This window comes from Telmatherina bonti (assembly GCF_933228915.1).
Source record: "Telmatherina bonti genome assembly, chromosome: 3".
NCBI classification, from domain to species: domain Eukaryota; kingdom Metazoa; phylum Chordata; class Actinopteri; order Atheriniformes; family Telmatherinidae; genus Telmatherina; species Telmatherina bonti.
Window position 1 is genome coordinate 5,429,328 of NC_136621.1, and position 27,864 is coordinate 5,457,191.

At 47.5% G+C, this 27,864-nt stretch overlaps 1 protein-coding gene across 1 annotated transcript; it reads left to right on the forward strand.

The window, feature by feature from the left end:
• col9a1a (collagen, type IX, alpha 1a) lies at positions 1–27,864 on the forward strand (the record flags this gene model as incomplete). Its single annotated transcript, XM_079238250.1, has 32 exons — positions 1–114; positions 743–817; positions 1,101–1,139; positions 1,219–1,281; positions 2,301–2,354; positions 6,985–7,020; positions 7,155–7,178; positions 7,626–7,679; positions 7,785–7,838; positions 7,987–8,019; positions 13,048–13,104; positions 13,191–13,244; positions 13,344–13,397; positions 13,492–13,545; positions 13,926–13,979; positions 14,055–14,108; positions 14,292–14,345; positions 14,697–14,750; positions 19,084–19,137; positions 19,223–19,267; positions 19,363–19,416; positions 19,527–19,580; positions 19,719–19,772; positions 21,501–21,572; positions 22,012–22,047; positions 22,126–22,170; positions 22,368–22,400; positions 22,683–22,829; positions 23,889–23,943; positions 24,035–24,223; positions 26,518–26,595; positions 27,659–27,864. The coding sequence occupies exons 1-32, from the start codon at positions 40–42 to the stop codon at positions 27,862–27,864; spliced, it is 2,064 nt and encodes a 687-aa protein (XP_079094376.1). The 5' UTR covers positions 1–39.

Sequence of the window (27,864 nt, forward strand, 5' to 3'; positions counted from 1 at the left end):
AAAAGGGATTTTAGCGTATTCCAGGGTCAGTGGGAGACCATGTCACCATCCAGGACCTGTCGGGAGTCTTTGCTGCTGCTTTTGCTGCAGAGCTTGCTGATTTGTTCGGCTCAGGTGAGACATGGATGTTTATTTCCTCTTCTCCTGCTGTGGATGCAGAAAAACTTTATGGATCTTTAAGGGTTTTATATCCTCTGCAGCGTTATAACAGAGCACATAATAATTCTGAGGGTTACATTTAGCTTTGGTTCATAGCTTTTTAAAATGTTCTTTTGTGTTAAATTTTACATTCCGCTTGTTCAACCTGTCTGCTCAGAAATAATCTGAATTAAATGCTTCTGTTTTTATATTTCCTGTGAAAACTGGATGTTGCCACAGTTCTTCAGCTTTTTAAATGATCCTGCCTTAAAGTCACTGGAAGTCTGTGTGTCATAAACAGATTAATTTCAGGCAGCATTAATATTTTTTACATTAACTTTAAAATGGACTGTTTCTGGCTGTAAAAAGCTGCGTTATGGCGATGGTAGGCTCCAGACAGCAGCAGGACCCTGAACACACGCTGCTTTTTGGGCAGGTAATGGGATTGTAATGAGAAACCAGGTTTGCTTTCATGACCTTCATCTTCACATCGTGCAGACAATGGTGCTCTGTGTGAACGACCCCTCACACCAGCAGCGGCAGTTCGTGATGTTCAGAGATGAAAAAAAAAAAAAGAAAACTGATTTTTGTGCTTGTTTTAAAGAGGGGCCCGGTTGGACCCAGAGGCCCCCCAGGACCTCCCGGTGCGAGTGGTGTGCCAGGAGTGGATGGAATTGACGTGAGTCTGCATTCTGTTTCCTGTGACTGCATACATGTGGAAAACTGTTTGTTCTCGGCCGTTTGATTCCTGTACCTGGTCAGCAGAGAGACGACACGAAGTGATGCTTCAGAGCGTCTGTTCGCTTCTTGGTTTGAGCCAGAAGTTTGAAGCATCTTCCGTATCGTCATCTGACTGCATAAAGAATTAATCTTGTTTTATGTGATGAAACCTGACAGATATATCTTAAATACTGTTTCTATGTCAACTGCTGTCATTCCAACTGTGCTAAATGTGTCAACAGGGGGATCGAGGAGAAGACTCCACAGTGGTTGGAGTACTGGTGAGTCAGCTGGTTTTTCCCAACATGTATAAACCTAACACTAAAATAAGCCCTGCTGGTGATGATCTTCTACTTCCAGGGACCTGATGGAGATAACGGCAAAGATGGGGCCCCTGGAACTCCAGGTCTTCCAGGCGCAGATGTGAGTAAAACAGTTTGCCTACCAGACACATTCGTACAGCTGCAGCTGAGTTCTCTGCTCCACAAACCAACGAAAAGGCGTCTGAACCCAGAAGCGCCTTTGATCCATATGAAATGCTTTAGGCTCTGAGTGAGAGGATGTGTTGAAGCTCTGGAAGATCTGAGCTGGAGGACCTGAGATTAACATCAGCTGCTGTGTGAACAGTTTGTCTTGGCCTCTGCTGGGCAGAAATGTTGAGGAAGAAAAAACTCCTTTGAAAAAATCAATCTGGCTGTTTAAGGGAGAGTTTCAAATAGCTTCCTGGCAGAAACAGGGGTCCTATTGTGTCCGAGTGATGTAGACGAGGGGGATCTGGCTGAGAGGAAAAAGGTGTGTGCTGGCGAAGGCAGCACAGAATGGTGGCAGTGTTATTGCTGTCAGACAGGCTGAGATAAAAAAAATCCTGTCAACTGCACTAAAAGTTACAGCAAGTGTTAATAAACTCAAACAGCAGCAGCGTTTCTGTCCTGTTAACAGCAGGAAACAGAGTGGAAGGGAGAAAATAGTCCTAACATGCTCCACTCTCCACCTTTAACCAGGCAGAGATAGTTTTGGACTTGCTTTGTAGAGAAAGGGGCTGGGGGGAGGAACTAAAAATGCAAAAACAAATCCCACCCTCCATGTGATTGCCTTGCAGAATGCACAACCATCGGTGTTCCATCAACCACTTCGTAAAACTAATCAGGTTTATTTATAACAAGCCACATAAATGCAAACCAGCTTCTTCACACAAAACAATAATAGTCTTTGTCAAAGTGCTCAAAATTATCTTTAATCTATTAATCTATCCATAAACTACAGTTAATATGGCGTCAGGGAGATTGTTATCCCTGTGTGTGTGACAATGGGTCTGTCACGTCTGTAAAACTCAGGTTTCATAGGAAAGCGTTTGAACCAAAGGAAAAGACAATGTAAAGCCTGAAATATAAATATTTTGGTGGCATGACTGACATTTATTGGGCTTTGCTTCATCTTTACAGGGACCTGTGGGACCTCCTGGGGATTCAGGCCCAGTGGGTCCAAAAGGATCAAAGGTAAAGTCTGCAACCCTCATTTTTTTTCAGCCAGGAGGGTCTGTGGGAAACAGGTCAACTTGTTAATCAGAAGCTCTGGTCCTTAAGTTTCCGTTTGTGCCTTGGTCAAACTAATCCCTGGATGATTCAGAATTTTTGTCTTTGGGATGAAAGATGAGTGTTCAGCTTCAGTGAGCAATATTAAAACCAACAATCCAAAAATCTGGGTGTCATTTTAGATTCAACTAGAGCAGGACCATTTAGACCATACTAGAGCAGGAACCAAACATGCTGCATCAAAGTTAGTCTTTAGTTCAGTCTTTAAATCTGCAAACAAACAAATGACATGTTGAGTTCCCCAAGCCTCCATGTTGGGCCCCTGTTCATCAGCATCTACACGTTAAGTTCCACAAGGCTCCGTATTAGGCCCCTGTTCTTCAATATCTACATGTGGAGTTCCCCAAGGCTTCATGTTGGGCTCCCTGTTGTTTAGTATCTACATGTGGAGTTCCACAAGGTTTCCATGTTGGGCCCTTGTTGTTCAGCATCTACATGTGGAGTTCCACAAGGCTCCATGTTGGGCTCCTGATGTTCAGTATCTACATGTGGAGTTCCACAAGGTTTCCATGTTGGGCCCTTGTTCTTCAGTATCTACATGTGGAGTTCCACAAGGTTCCATGTTGGGCCCCTGATATTTAGTATCTACATGTGGAGTTCCACAAGGCTCCATGTTGGACCCCTGATGTTCAGTATCTACATGTGGAGTTCCACAAGGCTCCATGGTGGACCCCTGATGTTCAGCATCTCCTTTGGATTTCCACAAGGCTCCATGGTGGGCACCATCTTGTTCTGCATTTACATGTGGAGTTCCCCAAGGCACCATGTTGGGCCCCTATTGTTCAGTATCTACACGTGGAGTTCCACAACGTTTCCATTTTGGGCCCCTGATCTTCAGTATCTACACGTGGAGTTCCACAAGGCTCCATGTTGGGCCCTTGTTGTTCAGCATCTACATGTGGAGTTCCACCAGGCTCCATGTTGGCCCCTGTTGTTCTTCAGCATCTACATGTAGAGTTCACCAAGGCTCCATGTTGGGCCCCTGTTCTTCATTGTCTCACCGGAAGATTCAGTCAAATAATTTTCTTCAGCTGCGATTAATCTGAAATCATGCTCCTTTCCATCTGCAGTCCCGAACAGAATTAGACAGATAAGAAAAGCAGCAGTAAAGACATGAATGTACATCTCAGAAAATTAGAATATTATGAAAAAGTTAAATATTTTTTGTCGCAAATTTCAGAAAGCTATATATTTTATAGATTCATCACACATAGAGTAAAGCATTTCAAGCATTTATTACTTGAAATTGTGATAATTGTGGCTTATAGATGATGAAAACCCAAAATGTCTCAGAAAACTAGAATATTGTAAAAAAAAAAACAAAAAAAAACCTTCAATCTTAGAAAGTCATGGTGTCACCCTAATCAACTAATTAACTGAAAATACCTGCAAAGGTCTCCTAAACCTTTAAATGGTCTCTCAGTCTGGGTCAGATGGCGACATAATCATGGAGACGACTGCTGACCTGACAGATGTCCAGAAGACGATCATTGACCCTCCACAAGGAGGGAAAGCCAGAAAAGGTCGTTTCTAAAGAAGCTGCTTGTTCTCAGAGTGCTGGATCCACGCATATTAATGGAAAGCTGAGTGGAAGGAAAAGCTGCACCAGCAAGAGGCAGAACTGCAGCCTGGAGAGGATTGTCAAGCAACATCCATTCAAGAATTTGGGAGCTTCACAAGGAGTGGACTGACTCATCAAGAGCCACTACGTACAGACGGATCCTAGACATGGTCTACAGATGTCCCATTCCTCGTGTCAAGCCACTCCTGGACCAGAGACACCGACAGAAGTGTCTCACCTGGGCTAAGGAGGAAAAGGACTGGTTCTCAGATGGAAGCAGATTCTGCATTTTATTTGGAAACCAAGGTCCCAGAGTCTGGAGGAAGAGTGGAGGGGCCCAGAATCCATGCTGCTGGAAGTCCAGAGTGAAGTTTCCAGTCAGTGATGGTTTGGGAGCCATGTCATCTGCTGGTGTTGCTCCACTGGGTTTTCTGAAGGTCACAGTCAACACAGCATCTAGCAGGACATTTTAGAGATATTCCTTCTGCTGACAAGCTTTATGGAGATGCAGATTTCATTTCCCAGCAGGACTCCTGCCTACACTGCCAAAGGTACCAAAAGCTGCTCCAATGACCACGCTGTTACTGTGCTGGATCGGCCAACAGACCCACCTGATCTGAACCCCGTAGAGAACCTGTGGGGTGTTGTCAGGAGGATGAGAGAGACCAGACCCAACTATGTAGATGACCTGAAGGCTGCTATCAAAGCAACCTGGGATTCCATTACACCTGAGCAGCGCCACACGCTGATGGCCTCCATTGCCACGCCGTGTTGATGCAGTAATTCATGCAAAAGGAGCCCAACCAGGTACTGAGCGCATGGAAATGAACACACTTATCAGAAGCCTGACATTTCTGTTTAAAATATCCTTTTTTCATTGATCTTTTGTAATATTCTAATTTTCTGAGACGCTGCATTTTGGGTTTTCATTATCTATAAACCACAATCATCAAAATGTCAAGATATAAATGTTTGAAATGTTTCACTCTATGTGTAATGAATCTATGTAATATCTGGGTTTCACATTCTGACATGAGGGACAAAAAATATTGAACTTTTTCATAATGTTCTTATTTTCTGAGATGTACCTGTAATGCAAGCATTAAACACGATATCACTGACTTACAGTACATTATGTGAAGTTAACGGTCATTCTGATGGAAATCAGATGCGTCTCTTGTGCTGAGAGACCGTTTGGTACCTTTAATGACTGGTTGCTGCGTAGCCGATCTCAGGGTTCAGCTGAAAGGTCAGCAGTGTTACCAGAACCAGGTGGTTCTGGTGCAGAATGCAGAACTGGTCTGCAGACGCCTCATGAGGCAGGAGACCGCTGGGTCCGGTTCGCTTTCCACCCCGAGAGTTCAAACGAAACATTTAGATCTTCTGCTCCATATACCTGGAACCAGATACCAGAAAACCTGGAAAGTCCTGGAGAACCTGAAGTCTGGTCCAAACCTGGAAAGTCCTGGAGAACCTGATGTCTGGTCAAAACATGGAAAGTCCTGGATAACCTGTAGTCTGATACAAACCTGGAAAGTCCTGGAAAACCTGAAATCTGATCGAAACCTGGAAAGTCCTGGAGAACCTGAATTCTGGTCCAAACCTGAAAAGTCCTGGAGAACCTGAAATCTGGTCCAGACCTGGAAAGTCCTGGAAAACCTGAAGTCTGATATAAACCTGGAAAGTCCTTGAAAATCTAAAGTCTGATCTAAACCTGGAAAGTCCTGGAAAGTTCTTCTCTCTGAACGTTCTCCTGTCTGAGGGTTCTCCTGGTTTGTTCTTCAGGTTCTGCTGCCTCCTGTGTGAAACATTCTGCAGGTTCTGCTGCCTCCTGTGTGAAACGTTCTGCAGGTTCTGCTGCTGCCTCCTGTGTGAAACGTTCTGCAGGTTCTGCTGCTGCCTCCTGTGTGAAACGTTCTGCAGGTTCTGCTGCTGCCTCCTGTGTGAAACGTTCTGCAGGTTCTGCTGCTGCCTCCTGTGTGAAACGTTCTGCAGGTTCTGCTGCTGCCTCCTGTGTGAAACGTTCTGCAGGTTCTGCTGCTGCCTCCTGTGTGAAACGTTCTGCAGGTTCTGCTGCTGCCTCCTGTGTGAAACGTTCTGCAGGTTCTGCTGCTGCCTCCTGTGTGAAACGTTCTGCAGGTTCTGCTGCCTCCTGTGTGAAACGTTCTGCAGGTTCTGCTGCCTCCTGTGTGAAACGTTCTGTAGGTTCTGCTGCCTCCTGTGTGAAACATTCTGCAGGTTCTGCTGCCTCCTGTGTGAAACGTTCTGCAGGTTCTGCTGCCTCCTGTGTGAAACGTTCTGCAGGTTCTGCTGCCTCCTGTGTGAAACGTTCTGTAGGTTCTGCTGCTGCCTCCTGTGTGAAACATTCTGCAGGTTCTGCTGCCTCCTGTGTGAAACGTTCTGCAGGTTCTGCTGCCTCCTGTGTGAAACGTTCTGTAGGTTCTGCTGCTGCCTCCTGTGTGAAACATTCTGCAGGTTCTGCTGCCTCCTGTGTGAAACGTTCTGCAGGTTCTGCTGCCTCCTGTGTGAAACATTCTGCAGGTTCTGCTGCCTCCTGTGTGAAACGTTCTGCAGGTTCTGCTGCCTCCTGTGTGAAACGTTCTGTAGGTTCTGCTGCCTCCTGTGTGAAACGTTCTGCAGGTTCTGCTGCCTCCTGTGTGAAACGTTCTGCAGGTTCTGCTGCCTCCTGTGTGAAACGTTCTGTAGGTTCTGCTGCCTCCTGTGTGAAACGTTCTGCAGGTTCTGCTGCCTCCTGTGTGAAACGTTCTGCAGGTTCTGCTGCCTCCTGTGTGAAACGTTCTGCAGGTTCTGCTGCCTCCTGTGTGAAACGTTCTGCAGGTTCTGCTGCCTCCTGTGTGAAACGTTCTGCAGGTTCTGCTGCCTCCTGTGTGAAACGTTCTGCAGAAATCAGAGCTTTGCTTTAAAAGTTCTTGTCAGGATTCTGATGTCAGACATTTTTCTGTCATGATTTAGGGGGAATCGGGACCTCCGGGACCTCCTGGAGAGCCTGTAAGTGCAGATAATAACCAGTTATTACTGACACATTTCCAGTATAATCTCACGTTAAACTGGACGTAAACATTTTGCTACTGATTTGAATGTGAAGGAGCTGCATGATCAGAGCTGTGACTTCTGTCCTGCAGGGAGTTGGACCCGACGGGCTGGATGTGAGTACTTCCTGTTGACACCGTTTCCTTGGACTTATTTCCAGATGTTCTGCAGTGATGGAACTGAAATTTTCTCTTGCTGCAGTTTTAAGATTCTGTTTAAGAGAAAAAAAGCAGACATGGCTTTCAGAGTCAATCAAGTTTTCTGGCCCTAAACTGATTATTTGGTGAAAATAGAGCTCTTCAGACTCCTCACCGTGAACTTTATGTTCAGACTATAAATGTCAGCAGATGGATGTTTAATGTGGATAAAGTTGTAGATAGCGTTGCCGATGGCAACAAGACGTTGACGGAGCAGATCTGCGACGCGTACGATTTAAACGTGAAGCTGAGTCCAAACACCTGCCTGACGTCACGCTGATACTGAAATTATCTCCAGATCTCAGAAACTTTTCTAAAGTTTTACTGAGATGGTCTGAGAGTCACTGCAGGTTTGTCTTCTGACAGGGTATTCCTGGTACAGACGGGCTTCCAGGTGAACTGGGAAGAGTGGGACCACCTGTGAGTATCAGAAACTCAGTGTCAAATAAGTTGGTTCTACTTTTTTTTGTAAGAATAAAAAAGTTTCTCTCTAAAGAATGTGCTGATGCCCTCCATCTGTCATAGGGGGCGAGAGGAAGGAGAGGTCAAGTTGGTGCTCCTGGTGCTGCTGGTCCTCGGGTAACGAACACGTTATATCTCCATTCTGCAGTTGTGTTTCTGCGGCACTCCATGACGAGAGCGTCCTCCAGCAGACAGACCGCTTCTCTCCTGCTTCTCTGCACTGTGAAGAAGTGAATGTTGATTAAATTTCTTCCATTTTATACAGGGCCCTCCAGCCGTTTATCAGGGCGAGGAGCTGGTAAGTACAATCATCTGCAGCCGTCTGTTACCGACACGTCCTCCAGCATCCAACAAGCAGCTCCAACAGATGTTCTGCTCCTCATGCTCCAACAGATGTTCTGCTTCTTCCAGAATAAAGATTAATCAGGACAAACTTACTTGCAAAAGAAAAGATACAGCAGAACAGGGAGAGGACAGCATGACATGCAGACTCTCAGAACCAACTGTCTGCACATTTAACTGGGTTAAATGTGGGAGAATACGACGTCAGCCGCGTTGGGTTAAATGTGGGGGAATGTGACGTCAGTGGCGTTGGGTTAAATGTGGGGGAATACGACGTCAGCCGCGTTGGGTTAAATGTGGGAGAATACGACGTCAGCCGCGTTGGGTTAAATGTGGGAGAATGTGACGTCAGCCGCGTTGGGTTAAATGTGGGGGAATACGACGTCAGCCGCGTTGGGTTAAATGTGGGAGAATACGACGTCAGCCGCGTTGGGTTAAACGTGGGAGAATATGACGTCAGCCGCGTTGGGTTAAATGTGGGGGAATATGACGTCAGCCGCGTTGGGTTAAATGTGGGAGAATGTGACGTCAGCCGCGTTGGGTTAAATGTGGGAGAATGTGACGTCAGCCGCGTTGGGTTAAATGTGGGGGAATATGACGTCAGCCGCGTTGGGTTAAATGTGGGAGAATGTGACGTCAGCCGCGTTGGGTTAAATGTGGGAGAATGTGACGTCAGCCGCGTTGGGTTAAATGTGGGGGAATACGACGTCAGCCGCGTTGGGTTAAATGTGGGAGAATACGACGTCAGCCGCGTTGGGTTAAATGTGGGAGAATACGACGTCAGCCGCGTTGGGTTAAATGTGGGGGAATGTGACGTCAGCCGCGTTGGGTTAAATGTGGGAGAATGTGACGTCAGCCGCGTTGGGTTAAATGTGGGGGAATGTGACGTCAGCTGCGTTGGGTTAAATGTGGGAGAATGTGACGTCAGCCGTGTTGGGTTAAATGTGGGAGAATACGACGTCAGCCGCGTTGGGTTAAATGTGGGAGAATACGACGTCAGCCGCGTTGGGTTAAATGTGGGGGAATATGACATCAGTGGCGTTGGGTTAAATGTGGGAGAATGTGACGTCAGCCGCGTTGGGTTAAATGTGGGAGAATACGACGTCAGCCGCGTTGGGTTAAATGTGGGAGAATGTGACGTCAGCCGCGTTGGGTTAAATGTGGGGGAATGTGACGTCAGCCGCGTTGGGTTAAATGTGGGAGAATGTGACGTCAGCCGCGTTGGGTTAAATGTGGGGGAATATGACGTCAGCCGCGTTGGGTTAAATGTGGGAGAATGTGACGTCAGCCGCATTGGGTTAAATGTGGGGGAATGTGACGTCAGCCGCGTTGGGTTAAATGTGGGAGAATGTGACGTCAGCCGCGTTGGGTTAAATGTGGGAGAATGTGACGTCAGCTGCGTTGGGTTAAATGTGGGAGAATACGACGTCAGCCGCGTTGGGTTAAATGTGGGAGAATGTGACGTCAGCCGCGTTGGGTTAAATGTGGGAGAATGTGACGTCATCCGCGTTGGGTTAAATGTGGGAGAATGTGACGTCAGCCGCGTTGGGTTAAATGTGGGAGAATGTGACGTCAGCCGCGTTGGGTTAAATGTGGGAGAATGTGACGTCAGCTGCGTTGGGTTAAATGTGGGGGAATGTGACGTCAGCCGCGTTGGGTTAAATGTGGGAGAATGTGACGTCAGCCGCGTTGGGTTAAATGTGGGAGAATGTGACGTCAGCCGCGTTGGGTTAAATGTGGGAGAATGTGACGTCAGCCGCGTTGGGTTAAATGTGGGAGAATGTGACGTCAGCCGCGTTGGGTTAAATGTGGGAGAATGTGACGTCAGCCGCGTTGGGTTAAATGTGGGGGAATGTGACGTCAGCTGCGTTGGGTTAAATGTGGGGGAATATGACGTCAGCCGCGTTGGGTTAAATGTGGGAGAATACGACGTCAGTCGCGTTGGGTTAAATGTGGGAGAATGTGACGTCAGCTGCGTTGGGTTAAATGTGGGGGAATGTGATGTCAGCCGCGTTGGGTTAAATGTGGGAGAATGTGACGTCAGCCGCGTTGGGTTAAATGTGGGGGAATGTGACGTCAGCCGCGTTGGGTTAAATGTGGGAGAATGTGACGTCAGCCGCGTTGGGTTAAATGTGGGAGAATGTGACGTCAGCCGCGTTGGGTTAAATGTGGGGGAATGTGACGTCAGCCGCGTTGGGTTAAATGTGGGAGAATGTGACGTCAGCCGCGTTGGGTTAAATGTGGGGGAATGTGACGTCAGCCGCGTTGGGTTAAATGTGGGAGAATGTGACGTCAGCCGCGTTGGGTTAAATGTGGGAGAATGTGACGTCAGCCGCGTTGGGTTAAATGTGGGGGAATGTGACGTCAGCCGCGTTGGGTTAAATGTGGGAGAATGTGACGTCAGCCGCGTTAGGTTAAATGTGGGAGAATGTGACGTCAGCCGCGTTGGGTTAAATGTGGGAGAATGTGACGTCAGCCGCGTTGGGTGAAATGTGGGAGAATGTGACGTCAGCCGCGTTGGGTTAAATGTGGGGGAATGTGACGTCAGCCGCGTTGGGTTAAATGTGGGAGAATGTGACGTCAGCCGCGTTGGGTTAAATGTGGGGGAATGTGACGTCAGCCGCGTTGGGTTAAATGTGGGAGAATGTGACGTCAGCCGCGTTGGGTGAAATGTGGGAGAATGTGACGTCAGCCGCGTTGGGTTAAATGTGGGGGAATGTGACGTCAGCCGCGTTGGGTTAAATGTGGGAGAATGTGACGTCAGCCGCGTTGGGTTAAATGTGGGGGAATGTGACGTCAGCCGCGTTGGGTGAAATGTGGGGGAATGTGACGTCAGCCGCGTTGGGTTAAATGTGGGAGAATGTGACGTCAGCCGCGTTGGGTTAAATGTGGGAGAATGTGACGTCAGCCGCGTTGGGTTAAATGTGGGGGAATGTGACGTCAGCCGCGTTGGGTGAAATGTGGGGGAATGTGACGTCAGCCGCGTTGGGTTAAATGTGGGAGAATGTGACGTCAGCCGCGTTGGGTGAAATGTGGGAGAATGTGACGTCAGCCGCGTTGGGTTAAATGTGGGGGAATGTGACGTCAGCCGCGTTGGGTTAAATGTGGGAGAATGTGACGTCAGCCGCGTTGGGTTAAATGTGGGAGAATGTGACGTCAGCCGCGTTGGGTTAAATGTGGGAGAATGTGACGTCAGCCGCGTTGGGTTAAATGTGGGGGAATGTGACGTCAGCCGCGTTGGGTTAAATGTGGGAGAATGTGACGTCAGCCGCGTTAGGTTAAATGTGGGAGAATGTGACGTCAGCCGCGTTGGGTTAAATGTGGGAGAATGTGACGTCAGCCGCGTTGGGTGAAATGTGGGGGAATGTGACGTCAGCCGCGTTGGGTTAAATGTGGGAGAATGTGACGTCAGCCGCGTTGGGTGAAATGTGGGAGAATGTGACGTCAGCCGCGTTGGGTTAAATGTGGGGGAATGTGACGTCAGCCGCGTTGGGTTAAATGTGGGAGAATGTGACGTCAGCCGCGTTGGGTTAAATGTGGGAGAATGTGACGTCAGCCGCGTTGGGTTAAATGTGGGAGAATGTGACGTCAGCCGCGTTGGGTTAAATGTGGGAGAATGTGACGTCAGCCGCGTTGGGTTAAATGTGGGAGAATGTGACGTCAGCCGCGTTGGGTTAAATGGCTGCAGGACGATGGTACAAAGGAGCATTTAGGAGAAGCAGAGTCTCTCGGTGTAAAACCACAGCTATGTGCTGAGCTTTACTGGCTGAAACTGTGTCACAATACAGATGAAGGCAGGACTGTTCACTCTGATTCATCAGCCAGACATGAAAATTAGCAGCACTTTATTTAAAGAATGAAATTTTAGCCGTTTAGTCTTCATGTTGGAGCCTGACAGCAAACTGGCTTTAATTCATTTCTCCACGTAGCAGGCGGGTTGGTGGCTGAAATGCTGCGCGAAGCCTGAAGAATCCTCTCAGACGGCAGTAACTCTGACCATGATGAGAGACTGAAACAGACACTGACTGGTTCTCATGTGTATCTAACTTTTTCTGACAACAAAGAGTTAATGAGTGAAGTCCATAACATAGCTTGCTTCTGCAACGCCTGATCCAGATAAAGTCAGGTGTGTTGCAGCAGGGACACATTCAGCCTACATGACATGAGCCGTCGGGGAGCGCAGACAATGACCCCGACCCAAAGCTTTGGTCCATCTCCTCCTTTCTGGCTCAGATTTTTACATTTCATCAGAACAAGCTCTGTGGTTCATTACAAAGCGTGTGTCTACCTGCGCTGTGCTTCATCCAAAGCCGGAGGGAGAGTCCATCCAATATATACACACCTTGTCAGGCCCACCTACCCATACAGAAGCTCAGGAGGGACATTTCACCATTTATAAATACACACAGTATATTTATTTATAACCTTTCAGGACCCTGTAGGTCATCGCACAGAAAAACAAGATGAAAAAAAAAGCATGAACATTTAAAAAAAATCGAATAAAACATGTTAAAACTAGTGAATTTGGCTGTAAAGTACCATAGCGGGGTCACTCCGGTCCCAGAACTAAAGGTCCAGTCTGAAAGGTGGGTTAAGGTGGGATGTGAAGCAGGTGAGAGAAGCACATGAGAACTTCTCAGAGCCAAACGAGACTTTGAGTCACAGAATCTCTTTCTTCTTGTAGACTGAAGCTGAGCTACAGGTTTGCTTCAGGAGACGCCTTTTCACCAGATAAAACGTTGATCTGTGTTTAATCAGATGCTTCGGGTTGACTTTAGTAGGACAGAGAGCCGGGCGAACATGCTGCTCTGCTGCAGAGGATAGACAGCTGTAAAGACGTAGCTGGCGGCTTCGGATGATTGAACGCCTGCAGGGAAACTCTGCTGACATCACTGATGCGATCTGTCGGTGTTGGTTTGGAGTCGCGGAAAGTCCTGGTCAGGGGGCTTTTCAGTGACCTCAAACAGGCTGCTGTGTCTTTCAGTGCCCCACCGCCTGTCCGTCAGGCCTGAGTGGACATGCTGGACTCCCCGGCATGAAGGTAAGTTCACCTTCAGTTCCACCTGAAGACTTTTTGCTTTCCCATTTTTCTGCTGCTGATGTTTTAGATTGACCGTTTTCCTGCAGGGCCACAAAGGGGCGAAAGGGGAATCAGGTGAGCCTGGACGACAAGGACACAAGGTGCGTGATGATGCTGAAGACCAAACCTTCAACATGTGCAAACCGAAACAAAAAACTGATGCCTACACGTGAAAGGTCAATCTGCCATTTGTCCAACAGGGAGAGGAGGGCGAACAGGGACCACCTGGAGAAGTTGGAGCTCAGGGGCTTCCAGTAAAATATTTCACCCTTGTCTCTAAACATAACACCTGGAGAAATATCTGGAAGCAAACTTATGAACTCTTCTCTCTCTGCTGAGTCATTTTAGGGCCCCGGTGGACTAAGAGGCCTTCCGGGAATAATGGGCTCAAAAGGTGACCGGGTGGGTTTCATGCAACAGGAAAACGTTTGGTTTCAACCCGAAAATAAAAAACGTGGGCGGGTCCATTATTAGCATCGTTTTTCAGATGACAGGACTTCTGTCGTTCCTCCTCCAGCTGCTTCAGAGAGAGAAGGAAGGACAACGATGATGGTGTTCTGCTTTGTATTGATTCAGCCCACATGATTCTGACTCCCTAAACCTAACCGAGTTCAGCACCTAAACATAAACATGATGCACCATAAAGATGAAAAACGTGTTTATTCTCAGTAGAAACCAGATTTCCTGGAAGGATTTTCTGATTTAAGCTAAAAGAAAAAAACTGTTCTGAGAGACAAAAGAAGAAATGTGAGAAAAAACGAGTGAATTTGTCTTGTTTTCAGGGACCCCGTGGAAAACCCGGGGATGTGGGTCCTCAGGGAATCCAGGGAGCACCAGTAAGTGAACCTCTCATCATTTTCAGTCCTTTTTGTTGTTTCAGACAGAATACTGATGAACGGTGATGTTTTCAGGGGGATCCGGGTCAGAGAGGAGTCGTAGGTGAGATCGGACCGAAGGGAGTCCAGGTAAGGTCTGCAGTCACAGTAAACATGAGCAGAAGACACGATGTAGTAAAAACTTCACATGTACCTTTAGTTGGTTTGTTTCGGACTTTTCCTCCGTGTTTCCCTGTCAACACTCCCACTGTGTGTAAACTTTCAGAATTCCTCTCTCAGAGTTCAGCAGAATTTCTTGTTTGTGTTTGTCAGGGTGACCAAGGACCCGTGGGAATCAGGGGAGTGCCGGGACCAAAAGGAGAGCCTGTGAGCTCCATGTTACCTTATTAAAGCTGGAATTAGTTACTGACTAAACACGACTTTCTGCCTATTGATTGCTGATAAGTTCCTGATCCAGCCCTGCATCACTTGCAGACCCTATCTTCAGGCTTTTTTCTTCTCTTTCTCTGTCGGTCCATCTTCCTGCCTTTGCATAAAGGTTTATTTTGTAGTGTTTCCTTTAGGTCACAAATTTTACAATTTGGGCCAAATGTTGTTAAAGTTAAAAAATTAAAATGTGAAAGAATATATATTTTTTCTCCAACATATCCCTCTCTCATTAGTTTTAACCTGTTTTTAAACCTCTAAAGCAGCTTTTCATTCCTCCCCTTCTGACAGGGTCTGCCTGGTCCAGATGGTCGTGAGGGAATACCTGGACTCCCCGGCTCCAAGGTAACCGTGCTACAAATATAGCATTAATGTTTCCAACCTGCATTTTGAAGCAGGAAAAGTGTCCTTAATCCTGCATGTAGGGTGCTCTCAGATTACCAACACCTGTATTTAACCCAGTGGTTCCCAAACTGGGGGGCAGGCCCCCAGGTGGGGCCCTGAGTTATCACAGGGGGGGCGCTGCAAGGCTAAATAAAACTTGGGAGTTTTTACTCTGGATGAATTTGTAAAAGTATTCATAGAAAATGATGATAAATATACAAGAGAGACTTCAAATAATAAAAAAGAGAACAAACTATGATGGAGCAGATCTGTCCCTGCTTGGCCAGTAATAATAATAATCAATGGTGGGTAATAATAACAATGCAGTCTTTTGCATGTACAAATATATTATCATCTAATATAATGAAGTATGAAGCCAAACAAGTTACAGCACCACTTGGGGATTTTTCATCCTGAACACAAAGAAAAGTCTGCAGGTTACTTGAGAAATAAACTATCCAACCATCATACATAGCAAAGTTGTTTTACTGAAGCAGCATCGTCTCATAGAAAACTCCTCTCACCTGAAGTCGTTTGCAGAGATTCCTGGTTTAAAATTATTTATATTTACGCAAAAGAATGGATAATAAGACTGACACGGTTTTAATTATAGTGACCTACAATACAGCCACTAAAACTAAAGAAGCATTTCTTTGTATGTTTATGTAGTCCATGAGATGGGAGGGGGGGGCTTGCCATTACTGTCGTAGATGAAAAGGGGGCCATGCAGAAAAAGTTTGGGAACCACTGATTTAACCCGTCCATCCGCTACATCCTGGACCTCTTCTGATCTGGTCTGACCCGCACCCCGTCTGGAACTAAACTTTTTTTTCAATTCAACTTTATTTGTAAGGCGCCACTTCACAAAAATGTTGTCACAGGGCACTTTACAGACACAAATCAACATCCACATCATTTTGAGCCAATTCATACATATCCTATAATAGAAACCAACTGATTGCATCGAGTCATGACTTGGATCCAATCCTCCATCCTGAGCTGCACGCGGCGACAGTGGGAAGGAAAAAACTCCCCTTTAACAGGAAGAAAACCTCCAGCAGAACCCGGCTCAGGGAGGGCAGCCATCTGCCTCGACTGGTTGGGGTGGAGAGGACAGGAAAGACAGATCAACATGTACAACTGCACTTATTCAGGAAGACCTGCGGAATAAAGGAGAAATAAGTTAGAGATGGCAATATTGTCATATATTTATATATTAATATATTAGAGAAATAGAGCGAGGTACTTCTCAGTGCATCAGGTAACATCCCCATTGCTACATAAGTAATGGATGGCTAGACTACCCATAACTATAAGAGCAATGAGCAGAACCTGGACAGTTGGGTCCCGTACATGCAGACTCCAACTCAGGAGATGCTCATATCCTAACTATAAGAATCATGGAAAAGGAAGGTTTTCAGCTCCATCTTAAAGGTGTGGAGGGAGTCTGCCTCCCGAACCCACGGTGGGAGCTGGTTCCATAAGAGAGGAGCCTGATAGCTAAAGGCCCTTCCTCCCATAGGACTCTTTGAGACTCTGGGAACCACCAGTAAACCTGCAGTCTGAGAGCCAAGTGCTCTATTTGGAATATATGGAACTATAAGATCTTTTATGTACAATGGAGCTTGGTCATGGAGAGCTTTATATGTGAGGAGAAGAATTTTAAACTTTATCCTGGATTTAACAGGGAGCCAGTGTAGAGAGGCTAAAACTGGTGAAATATGATCTCTCCTGCTGGTCCTCATCAGAACCCTCGCTGCAGCATTTTGGATCAGCCTTAATCTGTTTGGTGATCAAACAGATTCAGCTGCATGCCTGGAGGGAGCAACAGCCATCTGAAGAAAGAACACACCATTGGACCACCTTCATGAGGGATTCCCACATGAACCTGGACCTGAATCTAGACCTGGACCAAGGCCTGAACATAGACCTGAACCAGAGCAGCTGCACCCAGACCAGATCATAGACGGCCCCCTCAGGCTTGTACAGTAGACACTAGACATGATGTCTGCATGACTCCATCTGCCTGTCTTCTTACCCTGATGCTCCATCACTCTGGAACAGGGTCGGTCTGGACCCATCAGACCACATGAGGAGTCTGGAACAGGGTCGGTCTGGACCCATCAGACCACGTGAGGAGTCTGGAGCAGGGTCGGTCTGGACCCGTCAGACCACGTGAGGAGTCTGGAACAGGGTCGGTCTGGACCCGTCAGACCACGTGAGGAGTCTGGAACAGGGTCGGTCTGGACCCGTCAGACCACGTGAGGAGTCCGGAACAGGGTCGGCCTGGACCCGTCAGACCACGTGAGGAGTCCGGAACAGGGTCGGCCTGGACCCGTCAGACCACGTGAGGAGTCTGGAACAGGGTCAGTCTGGACCCGTCAGACCACATGAGGAGTCTGGAACAGGGTCGGTCTGGACCCGTCAGACCACGTGAGGAGTCTGGAACAGGGTCAGTCTGGACCCGTCAGACCACATGAGGAGTCTGGAACAGGGTCAGTCTGGACCCGTCAGACCACGTGAGGAGTCTGGAACAGGGTCAGTCTGGACCCGTCAGACCACATGAGGAGTCTGGAACAGGGTCGGTCTGGACCCGTCAGACCACATGAGGAGTCTGGAACAGGGTCGGTCTGGACCCGTCAGACCACATGAGGAGTCTGGAACAGGGTTCGGTCTGGACCCGTCAGACCACATGAGGAGTCTGGAACAGGGTCGGTCTGGACCCGTCAGACCACATGAGGAGTCTGGAACAGGGTCGGTCTGGACCCGTCAGACCACATGAGGAGTCTGGAACAGGGTCGGTCTGGACCCGTCAGACCACATGAGGAGTCTGGAACAGGGTCGGCCTGGACCCGTCAGACCACATGAGGAGTCTGGAACAGGGTCGGCCTGGACCCGTCAGACCACATGAGGAGTCTGGAACAGGGTCGGTCTGGACCCGTCAGACCACATGAGGAGTCTGGAACAGGGTTCGGTCTGGACCCGTCAGACCACATGAGGAGTCTGGAACAGGGTTCGGTCTGGACCCGTCAGACCACATGAGGAGTCTGGAACAGTGTCGGTCTGGACCCGTCAGACCACATGAGGAGTCTGGAACAGGGTCGGTCTGGACCCGTCAGACCACATGAGGAGTCTGGAACAGGGTTCGGTCTGGACCCGTCAGACCACATGAGGAGTCTGGAACAGGGTTCGGTCTGGACCCGTCAGACCACATGAGGAGTCTGGAACAGTGTCGGTCTGGACCCATCAGACCACATGATGAGTCTGGAACAGGGTCGGTCTGGACCCGTCAGACCACATGAGGAGTCTGGAACAGTGTCGGTCTGGACCCATCAGACCACATGAGGAGTCTGGAACAGGGTCGGTCTGGACCCGTCAGACCACATGAGGAGTCTGGAACAGTGTCGGTCTGGACCCGTCAGACCACATGACCTTCTTCCAGCTCCAGATCCGGTCTTCCTGCTGGTTCTCCGGTTCTCCTCGCTGATCAGTGGTTTTCTTCTGGCTCCACAGCTGTTCAGTCCCTTGACTTCCTCCACATTGTTCATGTGGAAATGTTCTTACTTTCATGATGAAACCTGCTCCTGAGTTCTACTGCTGTTTTCCTTCCATCTGGTTCCAGCAGACGTTCCAGTGATCACCATCATTCAGGATGCTTTTCTCACCACCTTGCTTCCCCACCATCCTTCCAGGTTCCAGGATGTGTTGGACACTTCTGAACCCAGTTTTAGTAGTTTCTGCATCTCCTCAGATGTTTTCTCTGCTTCATGCAGATGATCTGAAACTTCTGACACAGATGAACATCGTTTCTACGACAACAGGAGGAAACTTCCCACATGGCTGTTTATGAAATGAGAAGCTACATCAGTTGGTTAAATAACTTGTTGCATCATCATCCTCCATGCAGGAATTGTCCAATAGGAGGCTCTTACCTGTCGGCTTAGTTAAGTCCAGGTGGGGACTTTTGTTATGGATGGATATTCTAAGTATTTGTCCCAAACACTAAGTCTGGTGGTAAATCTGGTGGGTTCATGACAGGAAGGCAGTAATTAATTTCACGTCATCTCAGGGGGAATTTTTAGCCAAATGGGTTGAATTCTGGGAAAACTCCATGAGGAGGTCGCCCAGGAGAACGTTACGTCGTTCCAACAGTGTTCAGCCTCTTTTCAGTTTTATTGGAGCAAGTTTATTTGAACTGATTTTCATACATGACCATAACTATAACCCTTTGGATTAAACCCAGACTGGTTCTCTTTCTGTCATTCTCATGTTCTTAAAAAATGGCTATTTTTAGGGCCTTCCAGGAAAAAGTGGGGCTCCAGGTGATGCTGGTCCTCAAGGACTTCCTGTAAGTGACCTCTGACCCCTCAATTCATCATCAACAGTTTGACATGCGGCTCAGTTTGATCTTTGGGACATTTTTCATTGTGTAGGGTTTGCCCGGATCATATGGCCAGAAAGGACACATGGGGGTGAAGGTATGATCACATCTTGTCCAACAGGATCACCCAGTCTCATGTCATGGCGAGAGATGCATCCAGATGATGGTTCATTTTTCTGGCTATGTTTCCAGGGTGGCACAGGAGATCCAGGAGTTGTAGGGCTAATGGGGTCTCCAGGGAAACAAGTAAGGGAAACAAACACACCCGTCGTATCACACCGTTGTTCCTTCTGTTGTTCAGTGTAAAGCATGTTGAACACGCTGATCACCCCATCGGTTGTCCTCCCCGCTTTCAGGGCGAGCGTGGCGATCAGGGAGTGGTGGGACCCGTCGGACCCAGAGGAGGACCTGTGAGTCTGAAATCCAGATGGCTGTTTTTACTTAAAAATGAGAAGAAAAACTGCCACCAGAACCAAAACCAGAACCAGAACCAGGAAGATGCTGAGTCAGCATCATGAGACGCTTTTAACATAAACTTCCTGTTTTAGGGTGAACGTGGAGAGAGAGGACCTGATGGACCTCCAGGACCGCCAGGAGCCAGGGTAAGACCTCAGAACCATTTCCTGAATTAGTAGCTGGATGTCTGATGAAAACAGGCATGCTGGAGGGATGGCTCTGTAGAAGAGCGGCTGTCCACAAGTCACAAGGTCAGAGGATCGATCCTGGCGGCTCCAGACTCGGTGTAAACGGGAACTGGTGTGTCTGTCTGAGGTGAAGGGAAGGTGCTTTGAGTTGAGACTCTGTAGGCAGTTTGACAGAAAAACTCTGTTAAAAATCTGAATGTATTTATATTTACTGAGATAAAAGTATCAGAAGGAGAAGCTGCACAACATGAAGCTGGTTGCAGGTCTAATGAAGCCCCAGTTCCACACGAAACGCCTCGTTAAAATGGCTTTTTGCTGCATTTTTTCAGGATAAAAATACTGAAGTTTGTTTGAAATGAAATTCAAATAACTAAAGAAAAAAAAAAAAAAGAAAAACAGTAAAAAAAAAAAAAGTAATTGAGGAAACATAAAAATAATGGCTCCTCATTATAAGGTAGGAGATGTCGGACGTCACCGTTGTTCCGTCTAATGGCCGAGGAGACAAAGGATGACCTGAACCTCCCCATCCTGCAGCTGCTTCTCTGTCTCGTCAGGCTGTTATGGAGGGGGTGGTCATCTTCGTCCAAAATGTCCTGCAGTTTTTTCCTTCTTGTGGAATGTAGTCCAGGACTGAGCGGGACCAGCCCCCCAGGGAAAATCCACCGCAGGCCTGCGACACCTTGATACCAAGGCTGGGCACCCCAAGGACCAGAACCTGTCCGCAGCTCCCCCTCCACTGGGGGAGATCCCTCCACTGGATCTCCCCCAGTGGACCATACCCCCCCCCCCGAGGAAACTTACGAGGGACTGAACGAGGAAATTTACACGACCAATGAGGAGTCAGCATTGTCACGTTGTCTCCTGCTGTAAGTCATGTGGACATGAAGTGGACTGGAAAGGTTGAAATCCAACCAACATATCAACCTCAGCTGTCTTACTGGAGTAAGCAGAAGCTGAAGTGGTGAAACGCCAAAGTGGATTTGGGTCAGGAAGCGTAAAAACCGGACCCATAATCCAGTGTTTTTCATGTGAGAGTTTAAAAAGCTGCTGCTGGCAGGCAGAGCTGACCCGACCTGAGAGGAAAACAACAGGATTAAAACAACAACGGTGCTGAGGAAAAGGACAGCATAGTGGTAGCCGGGCACAAAGAAGGAGATGCTTTCCTGCGTCAACTGAGCCGAGGTCCGAGCTGAGCTGGGATCAGAACCATCTGTCCTCCTTTCCACAGCCTATTATTCCACACGGGAGTAATCGACCCATATAAGCCGAGATCTTGATCTTATTTTCACTGCTGGGAAGCAGACGTGTGATCTGTGCTTTTATTAAACTGTCGAAGGTCTTTATGAACTTCTGTCCTGCAGTTCAGTCTCTAATCCGGCAGAGTGGAGGCATGAATGGCCTCTTGTTACGGTGGCTTTTCCGCAGCTCAGGGGGGATTTGGGGCAGGAAAAGAAGCCAAGAAGCCCTGAAAGAAATCTCTGTTCCCCAGGAATGCCCACATACGCCCTGACCCATCTGATGGAGGCTGGGCGGTGGAGGTGGGGGGTAGAGGGGGTCCAGATGATGTGAAGCTGGAAATGTTTTTATTTACTTGTGGAGATATGGTTAGGTTGGGTTGGTTTGGGGGGGGGGGGGGGGCCTTCACACACTCGGTCCTGTGTGCTGATTCTCTGTGTGTTTTAATAGGGAAGCAAAGGGGATCCAGGCCTTCCAGGACTTCCTGGTCCTGCTGGTTATCGAGGCCAGAAGGGAGACCGGGTAAGCCACACAAACTGATCCTGATCCCAGATCTCACTCAGACATGTTCTGTTGTCATGTGGGGGGAACAGCAGGCTGGGGGGTTCGGGGTGTTTGCTGATGCTTCATCACAAATCCTGCAGGAATAAACTTCTGTCTTCCTCAGAGAAGACAAGGTCATTTACCTCATACCTGTCACATATCCATCCATCCATCCATCATCTACCATCCATACTGGTTTCCACGGTGGAATCAGGAATTAGTCACAGCTTCGGACTAAGAGAATAATATTTGGCTCAGAAAAAGTGCACACATGTTGCTGCTCCCAAAACCCTGCAGCTGATAAGTTTAGGAACTAAATTTACTGCGATATTCATACTAGAATCACTCTTACATCATGTCTGCAGGAAGCTTTAATTCTTTTCTGTCTTCAAAATAATCCTTCTCTGTTTTCTTTCAGGGTTCAGTTGGTTTTGATGGTCCAAAGGGAGAGCAGGTATTTTATTACAGCTGAAAGATTTGATCTGTTGACCTGGTTCAGTTTGTAAATATCCGCTCTCTGTCTCTTCTTTAGGGACCTGCAGGTGCTGAAGGAACGCCAGGAGAAAGAGGGGAAGTGGTGAGTGATGCACACCTGTAACGGCTGCTTCTAACTGGTGCCATGACAACAGTAGTTCTTAACCAATCAGTGAGCCCCATTGTATCACATCCTTTAGAGAGAGAGATTTAAACACAAAATCAGATCTTTTAAATGATTCAGGAATAAATCAGAATGTTTCAACAGCATCCTGCAGACTTACACATCTTCTGTTTCAGGGTGATGAAGGAGAACCAGGAGAGAAAGGATCGGTAAGTGCATCTGAACAGAATGTCACCTATGTCAAACAGGAACTTTGGATGCTGTAAGAGGAGCTTTGGTGCATTGAAATGCAGAAAGAATTCATGTATTTGCCTGGATTAAATCTGCTTTTCATGTCCTACAGCTCCATGATCAGTAGTTTGGTTGACATTTATCTGTGAACATATCACCATAACTACTGTTCAGTGGAGGTGGTCTGTGCCATCTGTGCCGTTACATTTCACTGATTTATCCTCGTTTCTGTTTATCTTTCATGTTTTTGTTGATTGCAGTCAGGTCCACCAGGAGAGACAGGAAATAAAGGACCTGAGGGCGGCCGAGGACTGCCGGGCAAAGAGGGCAAACCAGGTCAAACGGGACCACGAGGCATGCAGGGTGACATGGGGGTGCCAGGCCTGCCAGGAGATCAGGGACCAGCGGTGAGATGACCATGTTCAGTGTGAACAGTAGTGATGTTTCGTTCGTGAATGAGCTGATTCTTTATAACGAACAAGAAGAACTGATTCCTGTCTGAGAGCCAAATTGAGAGGAACTTTATTTTGATGTGCACACCATGCAGTCAGTTCCATTGGAGGAAAAACTAGGGTGTCTCTCAGTGAGTCGCCTCACAGCGATGGCTAATCCAGAAGCTGTCTTTTTCACGTCTCTTCTCTGAGAGCTCTTCAGCCAGTAAAAGTCTCTCTGATGTTGATTCTCTTCTTATCTCTTGTGCTGTCTTTCTCTCTTTCATTTAATCTCTTCCTCCTCTTCGTCCTCTTGGGTTTCAGCCATTGTGTGTGTGTGTGTGTGTGTGTGTGAAATTGCCAGTTGATATCCAGTTGCTAGCATGTGAAATGGAGCAACAAAGCAAAACGCTGCTGTGAAGTGACGCTCCATGCTGGGAAAAAGCAACAAAAAGCAGGACAACAATGGCTCCAGGAATGTCCGTGTGGCATCAAAACAATTCTGAATTTTAAAGCAGAAAGTTATGTGGCGATGCTTTCAGTCAGGGGTGGGCTACTTCGGTCCTCGGGGGTGACAGCCCTGCCAGTATTAAGCATTTCCCTGTTGCAAGACATCCTGATATCTGTCAGACTTGTGCAGAGCTTGAATGTTTAAATCTTCTCAAGTTACTCATTGATTTGAGTCAGGTGTGTTGTAGCAGGAAAACTCTGAACTCTTTCAGGAATGCGGCCCTTAAGGATCAAAGTTGCTTTAAGTGAATGATTTAAAACGTTGGTTTTGTCATGAGTCATACTTGCTTTGTCGAGTCATTGCCACATTGTGGATATTTTGTGGAGGAAGGACAGATCCCACCTCGACAGACCTCAGACCAGTATCAGCTGTCTCCCATTTCTCATGTAACCACAGTGATCACAGCAGTGTGTGTGAGTGTGCATGAGATGATGACAGAATACAGGAAGGTTTACTGACACACAGATTTCATCAACATAAATATATCTAAGGCAATAAACTCTCAAGAATCTTTGTCTTTGCAGGGGAAATCACCTACAGATACACACATCAAACAGGTCTGCATGAGAGTAATGCAAGGTAAGTTCCGTCACGTCCATCCTCAGGGATGAGTCACGTATGAGCCGAGATGAGTCTGACTCCGCGTAACCCACCTCATCCCATGTCACAGAGCAGCTGGCCCAGCTAGCAGCCAGCCTGAGCAGGCCTGAATCAGGCATCGCCGGCCTCCCTGGTCCTCCTGGCCCACCTGGACCTCCGGGTCCTGCTGGAGAGAATGGTTTCCCTGGCCACACTGGATTGCGAGGTCTTCCTGGTATGAAGGGTCCTTCTGGATCAATAGGTCGCAAAGGACTCAAAGGTGAGACGTGTGTGCCCCTAAGAGCAGATTAGAGTGGAAGTATGAGAAGCTGAACCAACTGATTCACACAGCAAGCTGGAGAACGTGGCGTTCAACTGGAGCACCAGTTCAATTCAGCTTTATGTACACAGCGTCAGTTTCCAACAAATCATCTCAAGTCGCTCTTTTCTGACACAGTCCAGTTCAGTCCGGTTGACCATAACCCACTTAAAATCCAGTTATAACAAATCAACCTCATGATCCACAGCAGACCAGTTTATATTAACTGTGTTCATTTAAACCAGTTCACAAAAATAATAACCTGGCAAAGGATATAAACGGACAAAAACCTCCATCTGAACCAGAACCGGGAGGGAAAACCAGAACCAGGAAGGAAAACCTGAACCAGAACCAGGAAGGAAAACCTGAACCAAATCCAGGAAGGAAAAACTCATTTAGAACCAGGGATGTTTCTAAACACTAAGTAAGCGTAGAAGGTACTTGTACACTAGTGCAGACTTGACAGGTCTGACATGGAAGGCCAGACCTGGGAGGATGGAAGGATTCAGTCTCTCATTCTGCATTTGGAACGACGTCAAAGTTGCTGCGACAGAAAAATGGATGTTTTCACAAAAACCTGCACACAAGGTACAAGATTTCCAAAAGGATTGAGCAGTGCTCGCATCTGTTGATGTTGCACCTTGAAGCTGAGGAGGAAGCGATGAAATTAAAGAGGTGAAAACTTCTCTCAGTGCCGCGTGGCATTCTGGGATAGTAGGTTGCCTAAAGTCCACACTGGTGATGAAACGGGCAGAGAAGTGCTTATCTGGGCATTTGGACCGTGCTTGTCTGGATGTGTTTGTCAAATCTGAACAGTTCTTGGGACTCAGCTGATTAAGTTGTGCAAGTACACAAGAACAAAAGTCCAGACAAGTTACAGTAACGATAAACGGCTGCTATCTGCCTACCAGGTAAGGATATGGTTGCTGTGGAAACGCACCAGAAGTCAGGGTTTATTAAACCAACCTGTCCAGTACCAACCTGGACCTGCTGGTGGAAACAGGCCTTTGGAGATCATTGTTATAATCAACATTATTAATGACTCAACATGTGCAGGAAAATAGTTTCTTAGTCTTTTACGTGACTCTCTGTAAAACACGTCCTGATGTCCTCCATTCTTTTCTTCACTCCAGACATTCTCACAGAAGACACAACCTCTGCTAGCATTACTCACAGGCGACATGACGCAGCTGCTAGTCAGCTCATGGCGCGAGCGACAGCAGGGACAGCCAATCATGTTGGCAGGAAATGAAAGAGCAGAGCCAATCAGAATGGTTTAAATGGTTACAATGCAGAACTTGAAGCAGCAATGCTCGCTGGGTTCTCAGACTCCAGAGCTCGAGGGCCCCAACCCAGCAGGCTTTGTTGTTTCCCTGGTCCAACACACAAGGAGAACCTGCTGGATTGTGGCCCTCAAGGGGTTTCAGGGCCCCCATGAAGGCAGAAGACCGATCTGTCAACTGTTTATGCAACGCAACATGTTCATGAGTTGCTGGATGTCAATAAGGAAATGTCCGTACTGCCTCTACGATGGGGCCAAACTGCTAAGGGCTTCTTTTAACCTTCTTTTAAGCAGGAAAATTCCTGACTGAGATAGGCAACAAAAAACAAGAAAAACAAAAGCATTTCGACAGAGAGTATGAAAAACCATCGCATTCAGTGGTTTCCATCTCAGGAACTCTCAGATTGGATTTAAGAGAACTGAAAGGGGGTCAGCTCAGTCAGTTTCCATTTTCCTGCAGCAAATTCCATGTAGAAGCTGCATAATGAGAAGTTACATGAGCTAAAATTTAGCAGAGAGTCCGTGCAGCGAGGCAAATGCTGGACAGATTTACAGACGGATCTGATACGCCGCAGTGAACCACATTTAAGGGCCAAGCCTTTAATCTGCTGTTCAATGTGCGTTTCTGGCTACGGATCTGACGTTGTTTTCCTCAGCAGGTGTTGAAAACGTGCATACAACCTGGTCTGACATAGTCTAGGCCCCTCCCACCCAAATAAATATTACTACAGGTACAGGTACAGGTTTTCTCATGGTACTCACAGGTACAGTTTTCCCGCTCATGGCGGGAAAACTGAAACCATCCAGACTGGAGAGTCACAAAGAAGCTGTTTGCAAACCGGATTAAACTGAACATCCGGAGACATCAGAACTACTTCCTGTAGGTTCTAACTAGTCTAGAAATGACCTTCATGTTGGATGCAGTTTATTTTCATCATGTTTGTTGTTGGTGATAATTACTGTATTTCTGCAGGTGACCAGGGTGACAGAGGGGACAGAGGACCCACAGCTAGAGGACCCAAAGGAGAACCAGGGGCCCCTGGTCTACCAGGTACATTTCTGATCTTAGCAGAAATCACAGAGCATGATGAAAAGTGGCTGCAGGTGAGCACTGTTTTCCCTGCCTCTTATTGCTCTGAGGCCTGTTTGTCTGCTTCCAGTCTGAAGCGACTAAATAATAAAGTAAATCTTCACTCCGACAAGCTCTCAAAGATCTCAAGGTCTGGACTCAATGGAGAGCTGAGACGTGTGAGAGTACTACAGATGAGTCAGAATAAAGATGTGTGTTTCTGAGCAAAGTCAGCTGGAATACAACACTAAAACTTACCGCCTCCTAAAAGTAATCACATTACATCCAGAAGAAATCAGCTCAATTCACAGAGGAACCAGAAAAATCATGTCTGATGAGGAACTGTTCCACAGCAGGAGGTAAAAAGTCAAGCTGAGCAGGTTTCCAGGTGTTTAATAAAGGTGTTACCAGGTAAATATTTCAGAATGGTGATGATGATGAGGATGATGATGGATACCTCGATTAATGTTCCGAGTCAGGAGGTTTCAGGTTTAGACCCCACATTCACCTTAGAAACACCAGGAGGGTCCATAAAGACGTGAAGACCAACATAGTTTATGATAAGAAGAGAGAATACTTCACTATGAAACCTCCTCATCTCCATGCAGAGTAGCTGGACCTTTATCTCCATGCAGAGTAGCTGGATCTTTATCTCCATGGAGTAGCTGGACCTTAATCTCCATGGGAACTAGCTGGACCTTCATCTCTATGGAAACCAGCAGAGCCTTCATCTCCATGGAAACGAGCAGGACCTTCATCTCCATGGAAACCAGCAGGACCTTTATCTCCATGGAAACTAGCAGGACCTTAATCTCCACGGGAACTAGCTGGACCTTCATCTCTATGGAAACCAGCAGAGCCTTCATCTCCATGGAAACCAGCAGGACCTTCATCTCCATAGAAACTAGCAGGACCTCCATGTATCCTGCATGGATCTCATGCTGCATCCTGTTCTGGATGGGTCTGGAGAGAAGGGGTTCATGGAAGAGTGAACAACGTCCACTGGGACGGACTGGATGACTGACTTGTGGTCTTGTTCCTGCAGGTGATCCAGGTCGGTCGGCTTATGGCACTCACGGCCGTGATGGAGAAAGGGGACCTCGCGGTGTTCCAGGTATCAACGGGATCCCAGGGCCCCCAGGTCCACCCGGTCTGAATGGTTACTGCGAGCCATCACAGTGTGTCCTGCCCATGGTGGCATCGCCGGTCTCTGCGAAGGACTCTGGCATGAAGGGCCCCAACGAGATGTGA